General features: G+C 39.6%; 1 protein-coding gene across 1 annotated transcript in view; it reads left to right on the top strand.

The window, feature by feature from the left end:
- The first annotated feature begins 7,248 nt into the window (after positions 1-7,248).
- LOC130929102 (gastrula zinc finger protein XlCGF26.1-like) overlaps positions 7,249-18,888 on the top strand; it is a 117,903-nt gene continuing 106,263 nt past the window's right edge. Inside the window, exon 1 of the mRNA XM_057856048.1 lies at positions 7,249-7,624. Within this exon, the coding sequence (XP_057712031.1) occupies positions 7,498-7,624 (127 nt within the window). The 5' untranslated portion in view covers positions 7,249-7,497. The remainder of the gene's footprint in view (positions 7,625-18,888) is intronic.

Here is an 18,888-nt window from a genome sequence, read left to right as displayed (position 1 = left end):
CATTAAGCTGAGATCATTTTTTTTCTTAATATTTTTATTAGTTCCTTACTCAAAATCTCATTTAATTTCTGGATTTTTGACTGTTCAAATGTATTCTTTTAGTTTGGTGTCTGTTTTGACTGTTGCAGCAAATTTACTCTGATTTGTATTTTTTAATTTTTGTTGTTGTTGTTGTAAATTTACATTAATAAAGTTCTGAAGAGTACATGACAGCTCCATTCTTATTATTACTTGTCTTATTTGAAAATGAAATGGTATATAAAGCAAGATATAAACTAAGTATAGATTTTATTGCACAAAGATGAGGTAGAACACAAGTACATAAAAAAATAAAGTGCAAACGCCATAAAAATATTTAGATATGTAAACAAAAACAACAAAATGTAAACAAGCTCATTTCTTTTTACGGCAGTCTTGGCAATAGCATTTCTTTGCTTTTGGCAGCCTTTTAAGTTTCAAACATGGCAGGTGAAACCAGTTATTGCATGAGTCACATCCCACCATAGGTCCTTCTTCTGAGTTAGTTTTGCACACAGAATAAAGTGTCTGGTCCATTTGGGAAGTGTCAGGCGTAACGTTCTTTTTCTTCTGGGCCAAGAGTCTGCTGTGGATGTGCTTCCTCCAAAAAGCGTCAACCCTGTCTATCATGCTGGCAATGAAATTCTCTTTGCGATGTACACGTTTCACTACACAGAACTTTGGTGACCAATGGATAAGGTCACCATATGTAGCATTGCACACGGACATCTGAAACTGTATCTGTGTGAAATGCATATGGCCTGGATTCAAGTCAAGTTTGGTAATCAAAGGGAATGGCACATCAGTGCATGCCAAGGAAGTGTAGCCCAGTCGAACTGCAGCTTCAATCTTGAAAAGCATGGCACCTACATGGCTGCACGTCTCACCTAGGCTGCAAACATACAGGGGATTATAAACAAAGTATATAACATATATATAAGTTTATATAAATAACAGTTTGATGTGGATTTTTTTTTCACTGATACTTACCCTGCCATGCACGTGCAATGAGCTGTGACTACTGTCCCATTGTTTTTCACAGCCACCCAGGTATGATGAGGCTCATCTGTTACCCGCCATGAATGTCGCACAGAAGCTCTTAAGACGTATGTGTCATTCGTTGACTTTATGTGTTCTACAGTCTGAACATAACCAGATGTAAAAAAAAAATGAATGAGCCTCCAAGGACTTTTAGTTTTCCATGGCTTCTCTGCTAAATGACCCTGAGAAAAACAGATTGCATCTAAATGAAATATCCTTCCCATTTATTTTCATTTGTTTAAAAACAAAAACGCCTAATTGATAAAGGTCAACTTACTGGGTGACTTTATGAGGTAGTTATATATGTTTCCATTCTCCACTGCAGGCCATTCCTTAGGATTGTTCATCCAGCTATCAGCTGCGACTTTGTATGGACAGATTTCAAAGCCAATACAGGCTAGTGACGAGATTTGTCGTTCACTTGAGTAAACGAATCCATTCCGGTTCGTTCAGTAAAAAGATTCGTTCAAACAAATCGTTCAACGAATCGTTCGCCCCCCTCATCTCCCTCCCCGCCCAAACGAATCGTTCGGTTACTGAACGGGAAGTGACGTTGCCGAACGAATCACCAAACACCGCTTCGCAGTATAACTGAACGGGAAGTGACATTGCTTGGTCCCTCCCTCTCTTCCACATTGACCACTCGTCGTAGTTTCAGAAATGAGTGACAGGCGGTATCATTCTGCTTTCACAGACAGCCTCGTCTCCCTCCTGCTGCTGCAAAAGCGAGGGAGAACTTCCGCGTCGTCTGTCCTAGTTCTATGGGCTCAAAGTCATGGCTCGTGCTTGCATTTCGATTTAGGACACGGTTAAACATTTTCCTTTTGTGAGGGGAGTAGGGGGCGGGGGCGCAAGGACTTTCTTTAGCAGGTTCTTGATCACACATACAATCACATATACAGCATGTTTGCTGTCACGAAAATAAAAATACATCGAAAGTTTAATTTCTGAATATGGAACGACCAACACATCATATTTACATCTCGCTCTGTTGTATTTTTGTTTTTTAGTATTAAGATGATCGTGTTGAATTTTTGCACTGGTATTAATAAATAAAATAATCCGGTCAGCTCCCCTGTCGTCCCCGCATCTCAGATCGTCAAATGCTGACGAGAAATAATTGTTTGCTCTTTACGATGTCGCCTTTCTACTCTCATTAGTCTGTTAAGAAAAATGTAGACATATTGCGACATCTCCCGTGTCCGCGTGCTTTGTTTTTGGGTGCTTGAGTAGCACATGATGGACGGATTGACATAATTTGTCAAACCAACCAACACCTGACACGAAAAAAAAAAAAAAAACACTCGGAAAAAAATTACATGTATATACAGTTTCATTGCAAATCAGTATTATGGTGATCATGTTGTTTTTTTTGCACTGGTATTAATAAATAAAATAATCCGGTCAGCTCCCCTGTCGTCCCCGCATCTCAAATCGTCAAATGCTGACGAGAAATAATTGTTAGCGCTTTACGATGTCGCCTTTATACTCTCATTAGTCTGTTAAGAAAAATGTAGACATATTGCGACATCTCCCGTGTCTGCGTGCGTTGTTTTGGGCGCTTGAGTAGCACATGATGGACGGATTGACATAATTTGTCAAACCAACCAACACCCGACACGCTGACACGAAAAAAAAATAAAACACTCGGGAAAAAATTGACATGTATATAGTTTCATTGCAAATCAGTATTATGGTGATCATACTAAATATTTTTTTCTGTGCACATATGAGGTAAATATCGCTGCCATGAAGCCTCCATATAGTGACAGTTCTCTGCCCGCTTCACTGCCGTCACGCGACCGCAGCTCAGCTTTTGCTTGCCTCGTAGCTACCCGTGTTTTAAATTACTGTAAATTTGATAGTATGTCGTCATAGGCAGTCACGAGTTTGTTGAGAAAAGTACTACTCTAAACAATGCTCGCTAGATTTGTGTGGTGTTTTTGTCTGTTTGAGCAGCATTTGATAGGCTCCACGTTAACAAATATGTGACAAAGTCATTTCCTTTCATTTTCTGATTCGTTCACCGCATAGTCATTACTGGAAAATCAAGTTAGCAGCAAGCTAGGTCAGGAACCGGAGGACCGAGTCACTGAACGGGAAGTGACAAAACTCAGTCTTGCCCCCCTGCCTGCACGCTGGCTGCTTATTGGCCACACGTGGACGTGAGTGACAAACGCCCTGATTCTGTTTCCGCTCCCTCCCCTGCCCGCGATGAGGCTGGCGTCTGATTGGTCGTGTGCAATGTCAGAAGACGCTGCCGCTTGCTCAACGCCCTCCCACGCAGCGAACAAGCACCACCTTCATAGAACGAATCAGTGCAGATGATGATTAGTTCGGTCTCGTTCACCAAAACAATTCGTTCAAAAAGAACGAATCGTTCGCGACCGATACAACACTAATACAGGCTCATTTTAAATTGTATCGCCTCCTGGCGTCTGTCGGAAGTGATTCTTGATAATAAAACGTCATGTTTAAGACGTTTTTCTGAAAAAAAAGAGGCAAAATACAGCTGAAATATATGACTTACACACAATGGTTTCCTATGGATGTTTACCTGCGCTTGGCCCCTTTTCAAAATGGCGACTCGTTGCTATGCGAGGCGACGTCATCGTGATATCATGAAAAAAATATCCAATTTTAAATTTAATTTAATTTAAAAAATTAAAACAGAAAATCACATTGTTTGATTTTTAAATAATGTATTTGCAAATCATGGCGGAAAATAAGTATTTGGAGGCCAAATGTTTCTCCACTCTCCAGCCCTATCACACCCGCCTCGCTCGAAAATAAAAAAAACAAAACCAGCCCAAATTTCAACTTTCCTTTCAAGATAAAAACGTTTCTCTTGTAAAAATAAATTTATATTTTGACATGATTCGAGAAAAAAATCATGTGGGATTGTAGCGTTATCATTTCGCCTATGAGGATCCTGGGAAGTGTAGTTCTTCAAAGAAATCAGTCAGTGCGATCAGCACCGCCCTCTGGCGGTCAGCAGGGATTAAATCGAATGATTGTATTATTTTCATTCACATTTAACGGTCTATTTATTCAAAATTAAACATCTAAATTACATGCTGGTCAACACAAAACGCTGTAGAAGCACAACTTAGGCAATACTTTACAATAAGGGTCCCTTAATTAACATTAGCTAATGCATTTTTAGAGAGTAATGTTTAAGTAACATCATAATAATTATGAGCCCTTGTAATCCCTTATCTAACATGAGTTAATTTTGTAGCGGATGATGCTGTTGAGTCTGTTGCTCGGTGAGTTTGAGTAACGCTCGTGTCTCGTTCTTCTGCCGGAAGCTCGCGGGACAAATTCCCGACAAGAATCACCCCCTCTCCTATGGAGGTAGATTTGTGTCTTTATTATTCAATCAAAAAAAAAGTTGCTTCAATCAAATAAAAAGTTGCTTCAATCAAAATATATATTTTCAATCGAAGAAAACGTCACTTCAATCAAAAAATGTGTTTGAATGCAAAAATAAATTTGAAACTCCCAAAAATATATTTGAAAACTATTTTTCTTTGATTGAAAAATTTTTTTTTGATTTAAGTCAAGTTTTTTTTTTTTGATTGAAGTCATGTAATTTTGCGTTGGGACCACATTTTGGCTAGGACATTTGTGTCTTTATTATTCAATCAAAAATTAAGTTGCTTCAATCAAATAAAAAGTTGCTTCAATCAAAATATATATTTTCAATCGAAGAAAACGTCACTTCAATCAAAAAATGTGTTTGAATGCAAAAATAAATTTGAAACTCCCAAAAATATATTTGAAAACTATTTTTCTTTGATTGAAAAATTTTTTTTTGATTTAAGTCAAGTTTTTTTTTTTTTTGATTGAAGTCATGTAATTTTGCGTTGGGACCACATTTTGGCTAGGACATTTGTGTCTTTATTATTCAATCAAAAATTAAGTTGCTTCAATCAAATAAAAAGTTGCTTCAATCAAAATATATATTTTCAATCGAAGAAAACGTCACTTCAATCAAAAAATGTGTTTGAATGCAAAAATAAATTTGAAACTCCCAAAAATATATTTGAAAACTATTTTTCTTTGATTGAAAATTTTTTTTTTGATTTAAGTCAAGTTTTTTTTTTTTTTGATTGAAGTCATGTAATTTTGCGTTGGGACCACATTTTGGCTAGGACATTTGTGTCTTTATTATTCAATCAAAAATTAAGTTGCTTCAAACAAAAAATATATATTTTCAAAAGAAAAATCACTTCAATCAAAAATTTTAAAAATATTCAATCGTAGAAAAAAAGGTTTGAATGTGAAAAAATATTTGAGACTCAGAAATTCGCATTTGAACACTTTATTTTTCATTCAAACTGTTTTCTTTGATTGAAGCAATCCTTTTTGTGTTTGAACCATATAAGGGGTAGGACATTTGTGTCAAAATCATTCAATCGCGATAAAAGTTGCTTTAATCAAAAAATGATTTTTAATCAAAGAAAAAAATTATTTGCAAAAATATATATTTTTTGAAAATATTTTTTTTTATTTGAAATATATATTTTTTTTATTGAAGTGTCACTTTTTTTGAAAAGCAAAAAGTTTTAAACTCTTTTTTTTTCAAAGTAGAAAAAGTTTTGAACACACTTTTTTTTTAAAGTGGAAAAAGTTTTGAAGGCACTTTTTTTCGACAATCATTTTGACACAAAGATTCAACTTCAACGCTAGTTCCGGTGTGTTTGAGTGGCAGGTGGCTACGCCAATGAGATAATAGTATGAAGCAAGCATAATGGCCACCAGGGCTCCATCCAGCCATTGGAGTCTGCTGGACTCTAAGCTGAATATAGGGCACCGGTACGGGAGTGGTCGGCGAGTGGCCCGACACTAGCCTGCCCAGTAAGCGAGTGGACTACCGGCGAGTCGCCGGCGTCCACGTCGGCGGCCCCATCGCTTCAGCTTTGAATAAGTGCCGTGTCATTCGCGGGCCGTCCACTCGACAGCCGGCCTCCGCGCCTGGGGGGTGATATCGGGGTCCGGCCAGGGCAACGTACCGTTGCGGGTACTCCGGTGAAATGCCGATGTCACACCCCCGTACCGGTGCCCTATATTCGGCTTAGACTCCAGCAGACTCCGATGGCTGGATTTAGCCCTGGTGGCCATGATGCTTGCTTCATACTTTTATATCATTGGCGTAGCCACCTGCCACTCAAACACACCGGAACTAGCGTTGAAGTTGAATCTTTGTGTCAAAATGATTCAATCGAAAAAAAGTGCCTTCAAAACTTTTTCCACTTCAAAAAAAAAAGTGTGTTCAAAACTTTTTCCACTTTGAAAAAAAAGTGACACTTCAGTAAAAAAAAATACATATTTCAAATTTAAAAAAATATTTTCAAAAAAATATATTTTTGCAAATGATTTTTTTCTTTGATTAAAAATAATTTTTTGATTAAAGCAACTTTTATTGCGATTGAATGATTTTGACACAAATGTCCTACCCCTTTATGGTTCAAACACAAAAAGGATTGCTTCAATCAAAGAAAACAGTTTGAATGAAAAAGTGTTCAAATGCGAATTTCTGAGTCTCAAATATTTTTTCATATTCAAACCTTTTTTTCTACGATGGAATATTTTTAAAATTTTTGATTGAAGTGATTTTTCTCTTGAAAATATATATTTTTTGTTTGAAGCAACTTAATTTTTGATTGAATAATAAAGACACAAATGTCCTAGCCAAAATGTGGTCCCAACGCAAAATTACATGACTTCAATCAAAAATAGTGTTTCAATAAAAAAAAAAAAAAAACTTGACTTAAATCCAAAAAAAAAAATTTTCAAAGAAAAATAGTTTTCAAATATATTTTTGGGAGTTTCAAATTTATTTTTGCATTCAAACACATTTTTTCGATTAAAGTGACGTTTTCTTCGATTGAAAATATATATTTTGATTGAAGCAACTTTTTATTTGATTGAAGCAACTTTTTTTTTGATTGAATAATAAAGACACAAATCTACCTCCATACTCTCCGGCTTCAGGTGCTGGAGCGATGTCAGAAGTGGCCAGAGACGGAGGCACAGGATTGACGTCGATGAGTCGGCGTGTCGCAACCCAATGTGAGTACCGAAAGGATGTGAGTGGCGCATGCGCAGTAGCGGAGCTACTCACGGCGCGAGCTCCGTCGACATCTATCTGCGCACGCGCGCCGCCATCTGGTTGCTAGGACACACGCGATCAGTTGCCCGTGCTAAGTAAAACGTGCTCGGCAACAAGTTGCTTTTTGTTCTAAGTTATCCCACAAAGTTCGCGACGCAGGAGGTCTAGAACTACTTGACTGGAACCAATTCGAAAGATTTGGACTGTCCATCTTCAAGTGATTTTGTGTGCGTTGAAGCTTCGCAGCCAAGTTAGCTTAGCTTAGCTTGCGAACAAAGAACAACGTGAACATCAAGTTGGAGTCTCCTCATGTGTGCAAAATGCGTGCAAGAAGGTCGCCAGCGGCAAAGTTCGAGGCGGAACTTTGTGCCGCAAAAGCTCAGCGTCGACATCAGCTCTCGACTGCTTGCAAAATGCAAGTAAAAGTTGTTCTTCGCAGACTAGCAGGTTGGTTAACCGATTCGGGAAATAGGGAATGGGACGTACTACGTCACTGTTTGGCTAGGCCGCCATGCTGGCAATATCCTTCCGGCAGACTCAACGGGGATTGTAACGTGTGGTAGTGCTAACCTAATTCCTTCGGTGTATTAGAAAGAAAATATGGGTGTGCATTGTTGTGTTACCGGGTGCAACAGTGTCTCCTGCGACAAAAAAAAAAAAAAAAAGGGCGAGGAAAACTGGACTCACTTCTCACCGTTTTCCTGCATGGAGGACCAAATATCAGATCACGAAGGCACGACGGATGGCTGGGTTGCAGCGGTTCGTCGGAAAAGCATTTCTTTTTATCATATTTCTGCTGGAATGAGAGCGTGTTCCCGTCATCTCTACTCTTGTAAATTGAACGATTTATCCGTTTTGATTTCAATACGTTTTTTTATTTTTTTTACCGTTGTGTAAATCTGCCTCGGTAGCAATGCTCACTTACTCCTCCTCCTCACCTACCTGTTGTGTTACTAGGTAAACCTGGTGACAAGACATCCCGATTGGTCACCATCTCTCTTCTTGGATTACTTGACAAAGAAAATTTGTTCATTTGAGTGGTTCCATGTGTCTTGTGTCGGCCAAACAAGCCCCTGCAGCAGACGCCGTCTGGGTCTGCCTTTCTTGCTGATAAACTGCGGGCTTTTAACTTGTGAAAATGCAAGAACTTTAATGCACATATTCTGCCTGGCTATTTAACTAAGGCCAGTGAAGTGTTGTTGTGTTTTTTAACCACTTTGACAAAGACACGTTTCATTGTAATGTTGAATTGATAAATTCTATTATTATTTATAATTATTCTTGTTTGCACTAATGTAGACTTTAGACTGTCAATTCAAATAGTGTTGGAAAAGTTGCAATACCTAAAATAGAAATGCAAGAACTGCAATGTACATATTTATACACCTTTATCTACCTGAGGCCATTGAATGTTTTTTTAACTGCTTTGAAAAATACAGGTTTTGTTGTGATCTTGTATTTATATAGTATATAGCTTTTTATAATGTATTATGTATCATAATATTTGCTACCCCCTGTCAGAGTGTGGGCCATTTTGCACTAAAAGGATTTTAAACTGTCAGTTCAAATATTGTGTTGGAGAACTTGCAATACCTAAAATGGAAATGCAAGAACTTTAAACCACATATTTATTCTGTCTGGCAATTTACCCAAGGCCAGTAAATGGTTTTTAAACTGCTTTGACAAAGACACATTTGCTGACCCCGTCAGAGGGGGGGCCTTGTTTGCACTAATTTAAAGATTTTAAACTGTCAGCTCAAATATTGTATTGGAGAAGTTGCATTACTTGAAATAAATCTATTGCAACTTATCAGTCCCAGTTCTTGTCTACAACACTGTCCACACATTGTCAATGCATATTCCAAATAGAATAACAAAATTAAGTCACCTGACTTTGTAATTATGACTTAATAGTCACAAATTACACCTGTTTATTATGAAGACCTGAAGTAAACAACAAGCAGTTACAGTTTGTCAAGAAGTTGTTCAAGTCATGTTTTGGTATTCATATTTTATTGACTTTTCACAACAACACTTGGGATCGTGTTTGTAAGAGCAGAGCAAACTGAAGTTTCAGCGTGCACTCTTCGCCTTTCCAACCTCTCATAACGCTCCGATGTGATGCGCTTGACCTCAGAATAACCCAAGAAGAGATATGGTGACCAATCGGGATGTGTTGTCAGCATTTCATATGCAGGTTTTCCTAGTAACACAACAGGTAGGTGAGGAGGAGGAGTAGGTTAGCATTGCTACCGAGGCAGATTTACACAACGGTAAAAAAAAAAATTAAAAAACCTATTGAAACCAAAACGGATAAATCGTTCAACTTACAAGAGTAGAGATGACGGGAACACGCTCTCATTCCAGCAGAAATATGATCAAAAGAAATGCTTTTCCACGAACCGCTGCAACCCAGCCATCCGTCGTGCCTTCGTGATCTGATATTTGGTCCTCCATGCAGGAAAACGGTGAGAAGTGAGTCCAGTTTTCCTCGCCCTTTTTTTTGTCGCAGGAGACACTGTTGCACCCGGTAACACAACAATGCACACCCATATTTTCTTTCTAATACACCGAAGGAATTAGGTTAGCACTACCACACGTTACAATCCCCGTTGAGTCTGCCGGAAGGATATTGCCAGCATGGCGGCCTAGCCAAACAGTGACGTAGTACCAGGCATGAAAATCTCTCACCTTTTGGCGAAATTCGCCGTTTTGAAGCAAAAAAGGATGACCTACGTGAATCGTGTAGATCCGAGGAGAAAACTTTTAAGGGGGGTGGGGGGGGGGGGTTCGGGTGTAGGCATGTGCCGGTTAACTTCAAGGTTTACCATGCTATGAAAACGTGGCGGTTACAAAACCACTAAAATTTTCCGTCATACAGTAGTACGTATTCGTTATTTTTCATGTGTCGAAAATGCAGCCAGAATTAGCTTGGCGCGGCAGCGCTTACCCCTTCCCCTGTTTGATGCTGCGTGTGTCAGTGACGCTATTCCAGCAAACCCAAAAACAAGCACTCCAAACGCAAGGCGTAAATTCTTCAAGTTATTGATCTCTCAAATCGTGGTAACTGAAATATACCAAATGAATACATTTAAAACGTTGTACAATCGTATTTTTCCACGTGTGAGTCGCTTCAACAGTTTAGCTTCATGAAAAAGTTCGCCAAAAACAAAACACACATTTTCCTTTCAAATTCAATACACAAAGTTACTAAAAACTTACAAAGACGAATGATAGGCAAGGCTTAGTTAGGAGAGCAACTTCATTGAGGTTAATCACAGCCGCTGAGAGAGAATCAAGTTTGTATGTGGGGAGGAGAAAAAGAGTGTCAAAGATCGCTAATTGCGACAGATGATCTTGTCCTAAGAACAATTTCACGTTCGCTGGACGAGGTGAGGTCTCACTCCCAATTTTTTTTTTTGATGAATGCATTCGCCAGCATATTGAATTTGGTGAGAAATGGTTTTAATCGTTTTCATATTTTGCGGTATGACAAAGTTACTGCCGTTTGTCACAGCTTGCGTTGAACACTGCCAGAGCGTCCAGTGAAAAAATAGCTCCCGTTAAGGTAGCGTCAAGCTTGTGTATTTAACGGTAATATAAAAGCAGTGTTGTCAGTAACGCGTTATGTGAGTAATGCGTAACTGTAATCTGATTACTTTCTTTCAGTAAAGAACAACCTAATGCGTTCATTTTTCTAAATCAGTAATCTGAGTAAAATTACTTTCCTCGATGCCTGTGCGTTACTATTTTGTTATTGCCCCATAATGTATGTAGAATGAAGAATACTGTAGTCATGGGAGTGACATCACATGTCACATTTTCTAATCAAGGATGGAAAAAAAAGGGTCACGTGTATTACCATGATGCGTGAGCCGTGAGCGCTGGGAGTTTGCGGCCAAAACAACCCAGCCTTGCTTCCCCTCCAGGATGCAATGAAATAGGCAGGAGATATACTACAAACGGCTGCATTTGCACACTGGAAACAGCCATTACGTCACATTTTTGTCCAGTAAAGATGACAAAAATATCTCCGTGCGCTGCGAACTTTGCGCTGGCTCAAAAAGACTGTCGACCGCTATAAGCATCCAATTCAAGCACCACTTGGAATTACAGCACAACAGGTAACACGAAAGCCAGGACTTTTTGATACTGCTCGTGCTCAATCCTCGGTTCAAGCTCAGTTGTTGTTGAAAGTTTTGAAAGCTTAGGTTTAAAGAAATTCTAAATATCCATCTTGCCTCCTCAGCTGTAGTTTTGGCTAAGCAATGCAAACGGCTGTCTCTAAGGTGCTGTAGTCACATGATCTGTTCGAAAAATAATTTGGACCCATTATGAAATAGTTTGAAGGATTCTTGTTCATTTCATTCATTTTTGTTGTTTATTTTATTGCTCTAAAACTTTTATAGACAACATTTTAATGGCCATATTCAATGGTCTTTATTTTAAAGGGGAAGTTCAGAATTTTTACATTAGGCTTAATCTTTGAGTTAGCCGGGGTTTAATTAGTCGTTGGAGTTGATTTGAACAAATTCTGTGCAGTTTGCCAGTTATTTGTTAGTTTCAGGGGTCCGGAATGGCTAAGCTAGTGCGAGTCAATGGTGGTTGAAATCAACTCCTTCAACTAATTAAACCCCCGCTCGAATATTAAGCCTTATGTGAAAAATTAAAATGGTCAAATTCGCCACACGTTTCGCCGACAGAGGACATTTTGGCAGAACGCCGGAACATATTTCCTCCACACCTTTCTCACCTTTTTAACCCCTGACCCATTTTCATGCCTGTAGTACGTCCCATTCCCTATACTATTCACTTTTTTCCCGTCCCAGTGGTGTTGAATTTGAATTGAAAGATGAGCATTCAAGGTCAGGCCTCCCTGTTTAATTGCATTGGAAGTCAAATCGTTTTGAAAAAAAAAAAAAATCATTTATTTATCACGGGTGGTTTAGGGGTGACTTCAGCCCCCCTAAAATATTCTTAAGCCAACTTAAATAATTTGTTGTTTTCTCCTAAGACAATAACATTATATAAAATGCTAACATATTCACTATGAAGATGCCAGAATATAAATTTAAATTAATAATCATATAACCTGTCATTATTAACTTACATATGATTATACATCTGTCAGTTTCCCCTGACTTCATAAGCCCTTTTCACACACATGTCCAGGGTATTTCCTGTGTAAGGTGACGCGGGATTTACCCGTGTCATTGCTTTCACGCACAAAAAGTTGTCCCGAGAATGAAGCGGGTTGGCGCTTTCAAAGACTTGACCCGTGTGGCCCACCGGCGCTCTCTGTGCGGGGAGGGCCGCTGGCGTGTTTTTATATATATTACATCATTTTTGGGTGGCATTGGCTTTCACAATATTGGTCTAATAGTGTTTTGTTCCAGAGGGAGCGTTCCCGATGTTGTAACTGCAGCCAATTTAAGCTCAAGACTGTATTTAAGCGAGAGGTATGATCGGGCCTTAAAAATCCAGCCCGACACGACCCGGGTCTGCGGGTATCCCGAGCCCGAAAAAAAAAAAACGAAATTTTATATGTAGGCCCGAGCCACCCCCCCCCCCCCAATTGCCGTACCGCAAACAACACGTCACTTCCGCTCATGACAAGCCACCGTTTGTCCCTAATAGGAAATGAATGGAAATCGTATATGAAGGAGATGTTTATAGAGCTAAACCTACCAATTCTCTCCGAAAATGATGTGCTTTGTGCCAAATTGACTGGCAAAGATGTGGACGAACATAAAAATGTTCAGTTAAAGAGCCGACCTAAGCATAGCTTTAGCTTTCTTTATCGACGCGACTGACAATGACATTCTCCTGTTTCACCAAGCTATCCTTTACCATCAGCCCTGTCTTTCTTACAAATCCTCTGGTTGTCCTACGTCTCTTACCGTTCTTGGGGGTAATTTAGTTAGCTTTGTGTAGCGATCGCAAATCCTACTCAGTGACTGCCAATGAACACTTTTAATTTTTTCGTTGATAACACATCTTAATCCTATAATTTATTTACACTTCCCCCTTACTAAAGTAGTTTTTTTTAAATATATATAACAGAAACGGTAACAGTGGCAGTCAGATACCATTGTAATTCTTTTCAGGTCATTCATTGTCAGACAGAAGCAGTACGGCACAATGTTACGCTAGAAAAATAAGTTAAAAATATAAAAATAGCTTACCTCTTTGTCCTCTGAAAGACCATGCCAACCCAACATAATGTTTACTGCATATGAAACGTGAATGGATTCGCCGAGCTGGTGTTAAAGTCGGCGCAAGTTGGTTCGGTCTTCACATTTTTTCCTCCCGAGTGTTTGGTTTCCGGAAACGTATGAAGAAAACATCCTTCATGTGTCGTAATGTCTAGAGTCGTTTCTACAAGTTCCAAAAAAGCAATGCGTGATCGGCATGTTCGTTTTTTGAAGGATTACCGGAGAAAAGTAGCACTAATTACGTTGGGTCTATGCGAGGGCGGCTCTATAATGTCCCACTTTGGCTTTACTTCCGCTTTACGATGCGACGTCACGGTCTAAAAATAGCCTGCGTGCAGTACGCCATTTAAGTTTTATTTGTGATGACTCAGGAGAAGGAGGAAAAGGAGGGAATGCGCCATAAAAGCCTGTCTTTTGTAACGAATTCTCAGTGGGCAGAAAAAAACACAAATTTTCTTAATGTTTAAATAGTCAACATATTTTTATGATCATTATAAATGCATTTACACAATGAAATAATGCTAGAAAAGTTTATTAAACATAGTGTTAGTCAAATCGTGTTTTTGTTTTTTTTTCCCCGGAGGGAGCGTACCCTACGTCGTAACTGCAGCCGATTTAAACTCATCACGACTGTATTTAAGCTAGAGGTAAAATCGGGCCTAAAAAATCCAGCCCGACCCGGCCCGCGGGTATTACAACCCGACCCGAGCCTGATCAATTAACTTGATTTGCAGGCCCGAGCCCGGAAACGCCCCCCCCTCCTCCCCTGGTTGCGTTTTGTGTGATCATATTTGTGAAGATGTGCATAAGATAAAATGAATATTCTTTTAAAATAATCCAAAAACAATATGAAACTAGGCCTGCAAGCAGGACTGAACGGGCCCTCGCAATCTAGCGCAACTCGGACGTCACGCAACTCGGACTGTGTGCAGGTCAGGGTGGTGGCAGATCCTCCTCTCTAATCATCTCATTAGAACTTAACATGCTCGAAAGTTGCCTATTTACATTCCCACACCCAAGAGATAAAAACCCCTATTGTAGAGAGTACTACAAAAAAGGAGCCACTACTGAGCTGTGCAGCCAAGCCCTTATTCAAAACTAAAACTAATCTTCTAACTGGGCCAATTCGACCAAGTGTGCCAAATATTGTGGCTCTATAAGCTGCCTGAGTCTCTGAAAAAAATATTTCCTTTAAATGGCGAACAAAGGGTCGTCACGGCAACAGACAGAGACACGTGGACATTGGCCGTAAATAAGTATTTTAATAGGTCTTGAAACTACAATGACCAACCTGAAAAGAGCTGGACATGTATTGGAAAAACGAGTGACTTTCTATTGCCACTAGTTGGCGCTGTAGGGTTGATGCAAATGACCCCTACAAGGCCCTTCAGGGTATGACTCTCAACAAGCACGGGAAGTTTGGCGCAGATATGTTGTATATCTGCCAAGTTATGACTGTTCAAAGTTTTTGGAGAGAAAAATTGATAACAGTCATTTTCACTTTCCTGTTTGGACCCTTCCGCTTCAACGAAACTTCAATATTTTTCATCAGGCACCTGAAGACAGGTCTTAAGGCTTCCCTTATGCAGGTTTGAGGTAGATTGATTTTTTTCCTTTTAGAGGAGGAGTGTGTCCCGTAAAAAAGGGCATTTCCTGTTCCCACTAGGAGGCGCCAGGCACAAATGGTAAATGTTCAATCCAGTCCTGCTCAGGCTGGTATACCTCACACACATGCCAGATTTAAAATAGATTGAACGTTGTATGAGGAAGTTATCAGTCATTTTCCGAATTTGGTGTTTTGGCGAAAAAATGGCCGACTTTGGCACCCCGCCCAGGTCAGGCCCGTGAATGAAAACACACCATTTTGATAACTTAAGATTTCATATGCCTCATGAACAGTCTCGCCAATTTTGAGAATGATCAAACTAATTCCCTAGGTGCCAAGGTGTAAAATGTGCACACTGTAAATCGATAAAAATTTCACATTCAATCCAAAATACCCGATTTCCTGTTGGGTTTGGAATACGCATGCAAGAGACTTTTTTGAGCAGTTTTGTACAAGGTATCGACTCTCCGAATTTCATCCCTCTACGTTGAAAAAACCTAAATGGAGAGGCCTTTTTGAAAATTTCAAGGGGGCGCCACTGAGCCATTTTGTTACATGTTTTCGTAACGTTGCAAGATTATTGAACGTTATGCAAAGCCGCATGTATGTGCAAATTTTGGTGAGTTTTTATTCATATTCAAGCCTCCAAATGTAAACTCTTACTGTGAACCCATGAAAATTTCACATTCAATCCAAAATACCCGATTTCCTGTTGGATTTGGAATATGGGTGCAAGAGACTTTTTGGAGCAGTTTTGCATAAGGTATCTACTCCCCAAATTTCCTCGCTCTATGTTGAAAAAACCCAATAGGAAAGGCCTTTTTTAAAACTTCTTTCTGTCGCCACTAGTTGGCACTGTAGAGTTGATGCAAATGACCCCTACAAGAACCTTCAGGGTATGACTCTCAACAAACACGGAAAGTTTGGCGCAGATATGTTGCATATCTGCCGAGTTATGACTGTTCAAAATTTTTGGCGAGACAAATTGTTGACGGTCATTTTCACTTCCAGTTTGGACCTCTCCGCTTCAACGAAACCTCAATATTTTTCATCAGGCACCTGAACACATGTCTTGAGGCTCCCCTGAAACAGGTTTGAGGTCAATAGATTTTTTTCCCTTGGAGGAGGAGCCTGTCTTGTAAAGAAGGCCATTTCCTGTTTCCACTAGGGGCGCCAGGCCTAATGGGTAATATTTCAATGCAGTCGTGTTCAGGCTGGGATATCTCATAAACATGCTAAAAATGAAAAAGATTGAACGTTGGATCACGGAGTTTTTAATCATTTTCTGAATTTGGTATTTTGCCTAAAAATGGCCGACTTTGGGACCACGCCCAGGCCAGACCCTTGAATGAAAACACACCATTTTGAAAACTTAAGATCTCATATGTCTCCTGAATAGTCTGACCAATTTTGAAGACGATCCAACTTTATCCTTCAGCGACAAGGTCTCAAATGTAAATCGATAAAATTTCGCATTTGACCCAAAATTTCCGGCTTCCTGTTGGGTTTGGAATATGGGTGCAAGAGACTTTTTGGAGCAGTTTTGTACAATGTATTGACTCACTAAATTTCATTGTTCTACGTTGAAAAAACCTAATAGGAGAGGCCTTTTTGAAAATTTCAAGGGGGCGCCACTGAGCCATTTTGTTAAATTTTTTTGTAGATTATCAAAATTTACGCAAAGTTGAATGTATTTGAAAATTTTGGTGAGTTTTCGTGCATGTTCAAGCCTCCAAACGTAAACTCCAACTGTGAACCGAAAAAATTTCACATTCGATCCAAAATACCCGATTTCCTGTTGGATTTGGAATATGGGTGCAAGAGGCTTTTTTGAACAGTTAGGCATAAGGTATCTACTCCCCAAATTTCATTGCTCTACGTTGAAAACCTGAGAGGAGAGGCCTTTTTGAAAATTTTTAGGGTCAAGGGGGCGCCACTGAGCCATTTTTTGACATTTTTTCAAAACGACGCAAGATTATCGAAATTTACGTGAATCTGCACGTATGTGCAAATTTTGGTGACTTTTCGTGCATGTTCAGGCCTCCAAATTGGCCATTTTCATTTGCCCTGAAAAAAGAATAATAATAACTAGGCCTGCAAGCAGGACTGAACGGGCCCTCGCAATCTAGCGCAACTCGGACGTCATGCAACTCGGACAGTGTGCAGGTCAGGGTGGTGGCAGATCGTCCTCTCTAATCATCTCATTAGAACCTAACATGCGCGAAAGTTGCCTCTTTACATTCACACACCTAAGAGATAAAAACCCCTATTGGACAGAGGACTACAAAAAAGGAGCGAATAAAGGGTCATCACAGCAACAGACAGAGACATGTGGACATGGGCCGTAAAATAAGTATTTTAAAAGGTCTTGAAACTACAATGACCAACCTGAAAAGAACTGGACATATATTTTAAAAAATGAGTGACTTTCTATTGCCACTAGTTGGCGCTGTAGGGTTGATGCAAATGACCCCTACAGGACCCTTCAGACTATGACTCAACAAGCACGATATGTTTGGCGCAGATATGTTGTAGAAGTTATGACTGTTCAAAACTTGTGGTGAGACGAAATGGCTTCAGTCATTTTTACTTCTCCTGTTGGACCCTTCTGCTTCAACCAAACCTCAGTATTTTTCATCAGGCACCTGAACACGTCTTCAGGCTCCCCTGATGCAGGTTTGAGGTGAATAGATTTTTTTTTCCTTGGAGGAGGAGCCTGTTTCGTAAAAAAGGCATTTCCTGTTCCCACTAGGGGGCGCTAGGCCTAATGAGTAATATTTCAATGCACTCGTGTTCAGGGTGGGATCCCGCACATACATGCCAGATATGAAAAAGATTGAACGTTGTTTCAAGGAGCTATTAGTCCTTTACTGAATTTGTCATTTTGCCGAAAAAATGGCCGACTTTGGCACCACGCCCAGGTCAGACCCATGAATGAAAACACACCATTTTGAAAAGTTTAGATTTCATAGGTCTCCTGAATTGTCTAACCAATTTTGAAGATGATCCAATTGATTCCCTCTGTGACAAGGTCTCAAATGTGCACCCTGTTAATTGATAAAAATTTCACATTCGATCCAAAATACCCGATTTCCTGTTGGGTTTGGAATATGGGTGCAAGAGACTTTTTGGAGCAGTTTTGCACAAGGTATCGACTCCCCAAATTTCATTGCTCTACGTTAAAAAAACCTAATAGGAAACGCCTTTTTGAAAAATTCAAGGGGGCGCCACTGAGCCATTTTGTTACATTTTTTTGTAATGTTGCAAGATTATCGAAATCCACACAAAGCCGCATGTATGTGCAAAATTTGGTGAGTTTTCGTGCATGTTCAAGCCTCCAAATGTTAACTCTTACTGTGAACCCATGAAAATTTCACATTCGATCCAAAATACCCGATTTCCTGTTGGATTTGGAATATGGGTGCAAGAGACTTTTTGGAGCAGTTTTGCATAAGGTATCTACTCCCCAAATTTCCTTGCTCTATGTTGAAAAAACCCAATAGGAAAGGCCTTTTTTAAAACTTCTTTCTGTCGCCACTAGTTGGCACTGTAGAGTTGATGCAAATGACCCCTACAAGAACCTTCAGGGTATGACTCTCAACAATCACGGAAAGTTTGGCGCAGATATGTTGCATATCTGCCGAGTTATGACTGTTCAAAGTTTTTGGCGAGACAAATTGTTGACGGTCATTTTCACTTCCAGTTTGGACCTCTCCGCTTCAACGAAAACTCAATATTTTTCATCAGGCACCTGAACACATGTCTTGAGGCTCCCCTGAAACAGGTTTGAGGTCAATAGATTTTTTTCCCTTGGAGGAGGAGCCTGTCTCATAAAGAAGGCCATTTCCTGTTTCCACTAGGGGCGCCAGGCCTAATGGGTAATATTTCAA

The sequence above is a fragment of the Corythoichthys intestinalis genome, chromosome 13 (assembly GCF_030265065.1).
Source record: "Corythoichthys intestinalis isolate RoL2023-P3 chromosome 13, ASM3026506v1, whole genome shotgun sequence".
In the NCBI taxonomy this organism is placed as follows: Eukaryota; Metazoa; Chordata; class Actinopteri; order Syngnathiformes; family Syngnathidae; genus Corythoichthys; species Corythoichthys intestinalis.
This window is presented reverse-complemented; position numbering and strand designations above follow the sequence as displayed.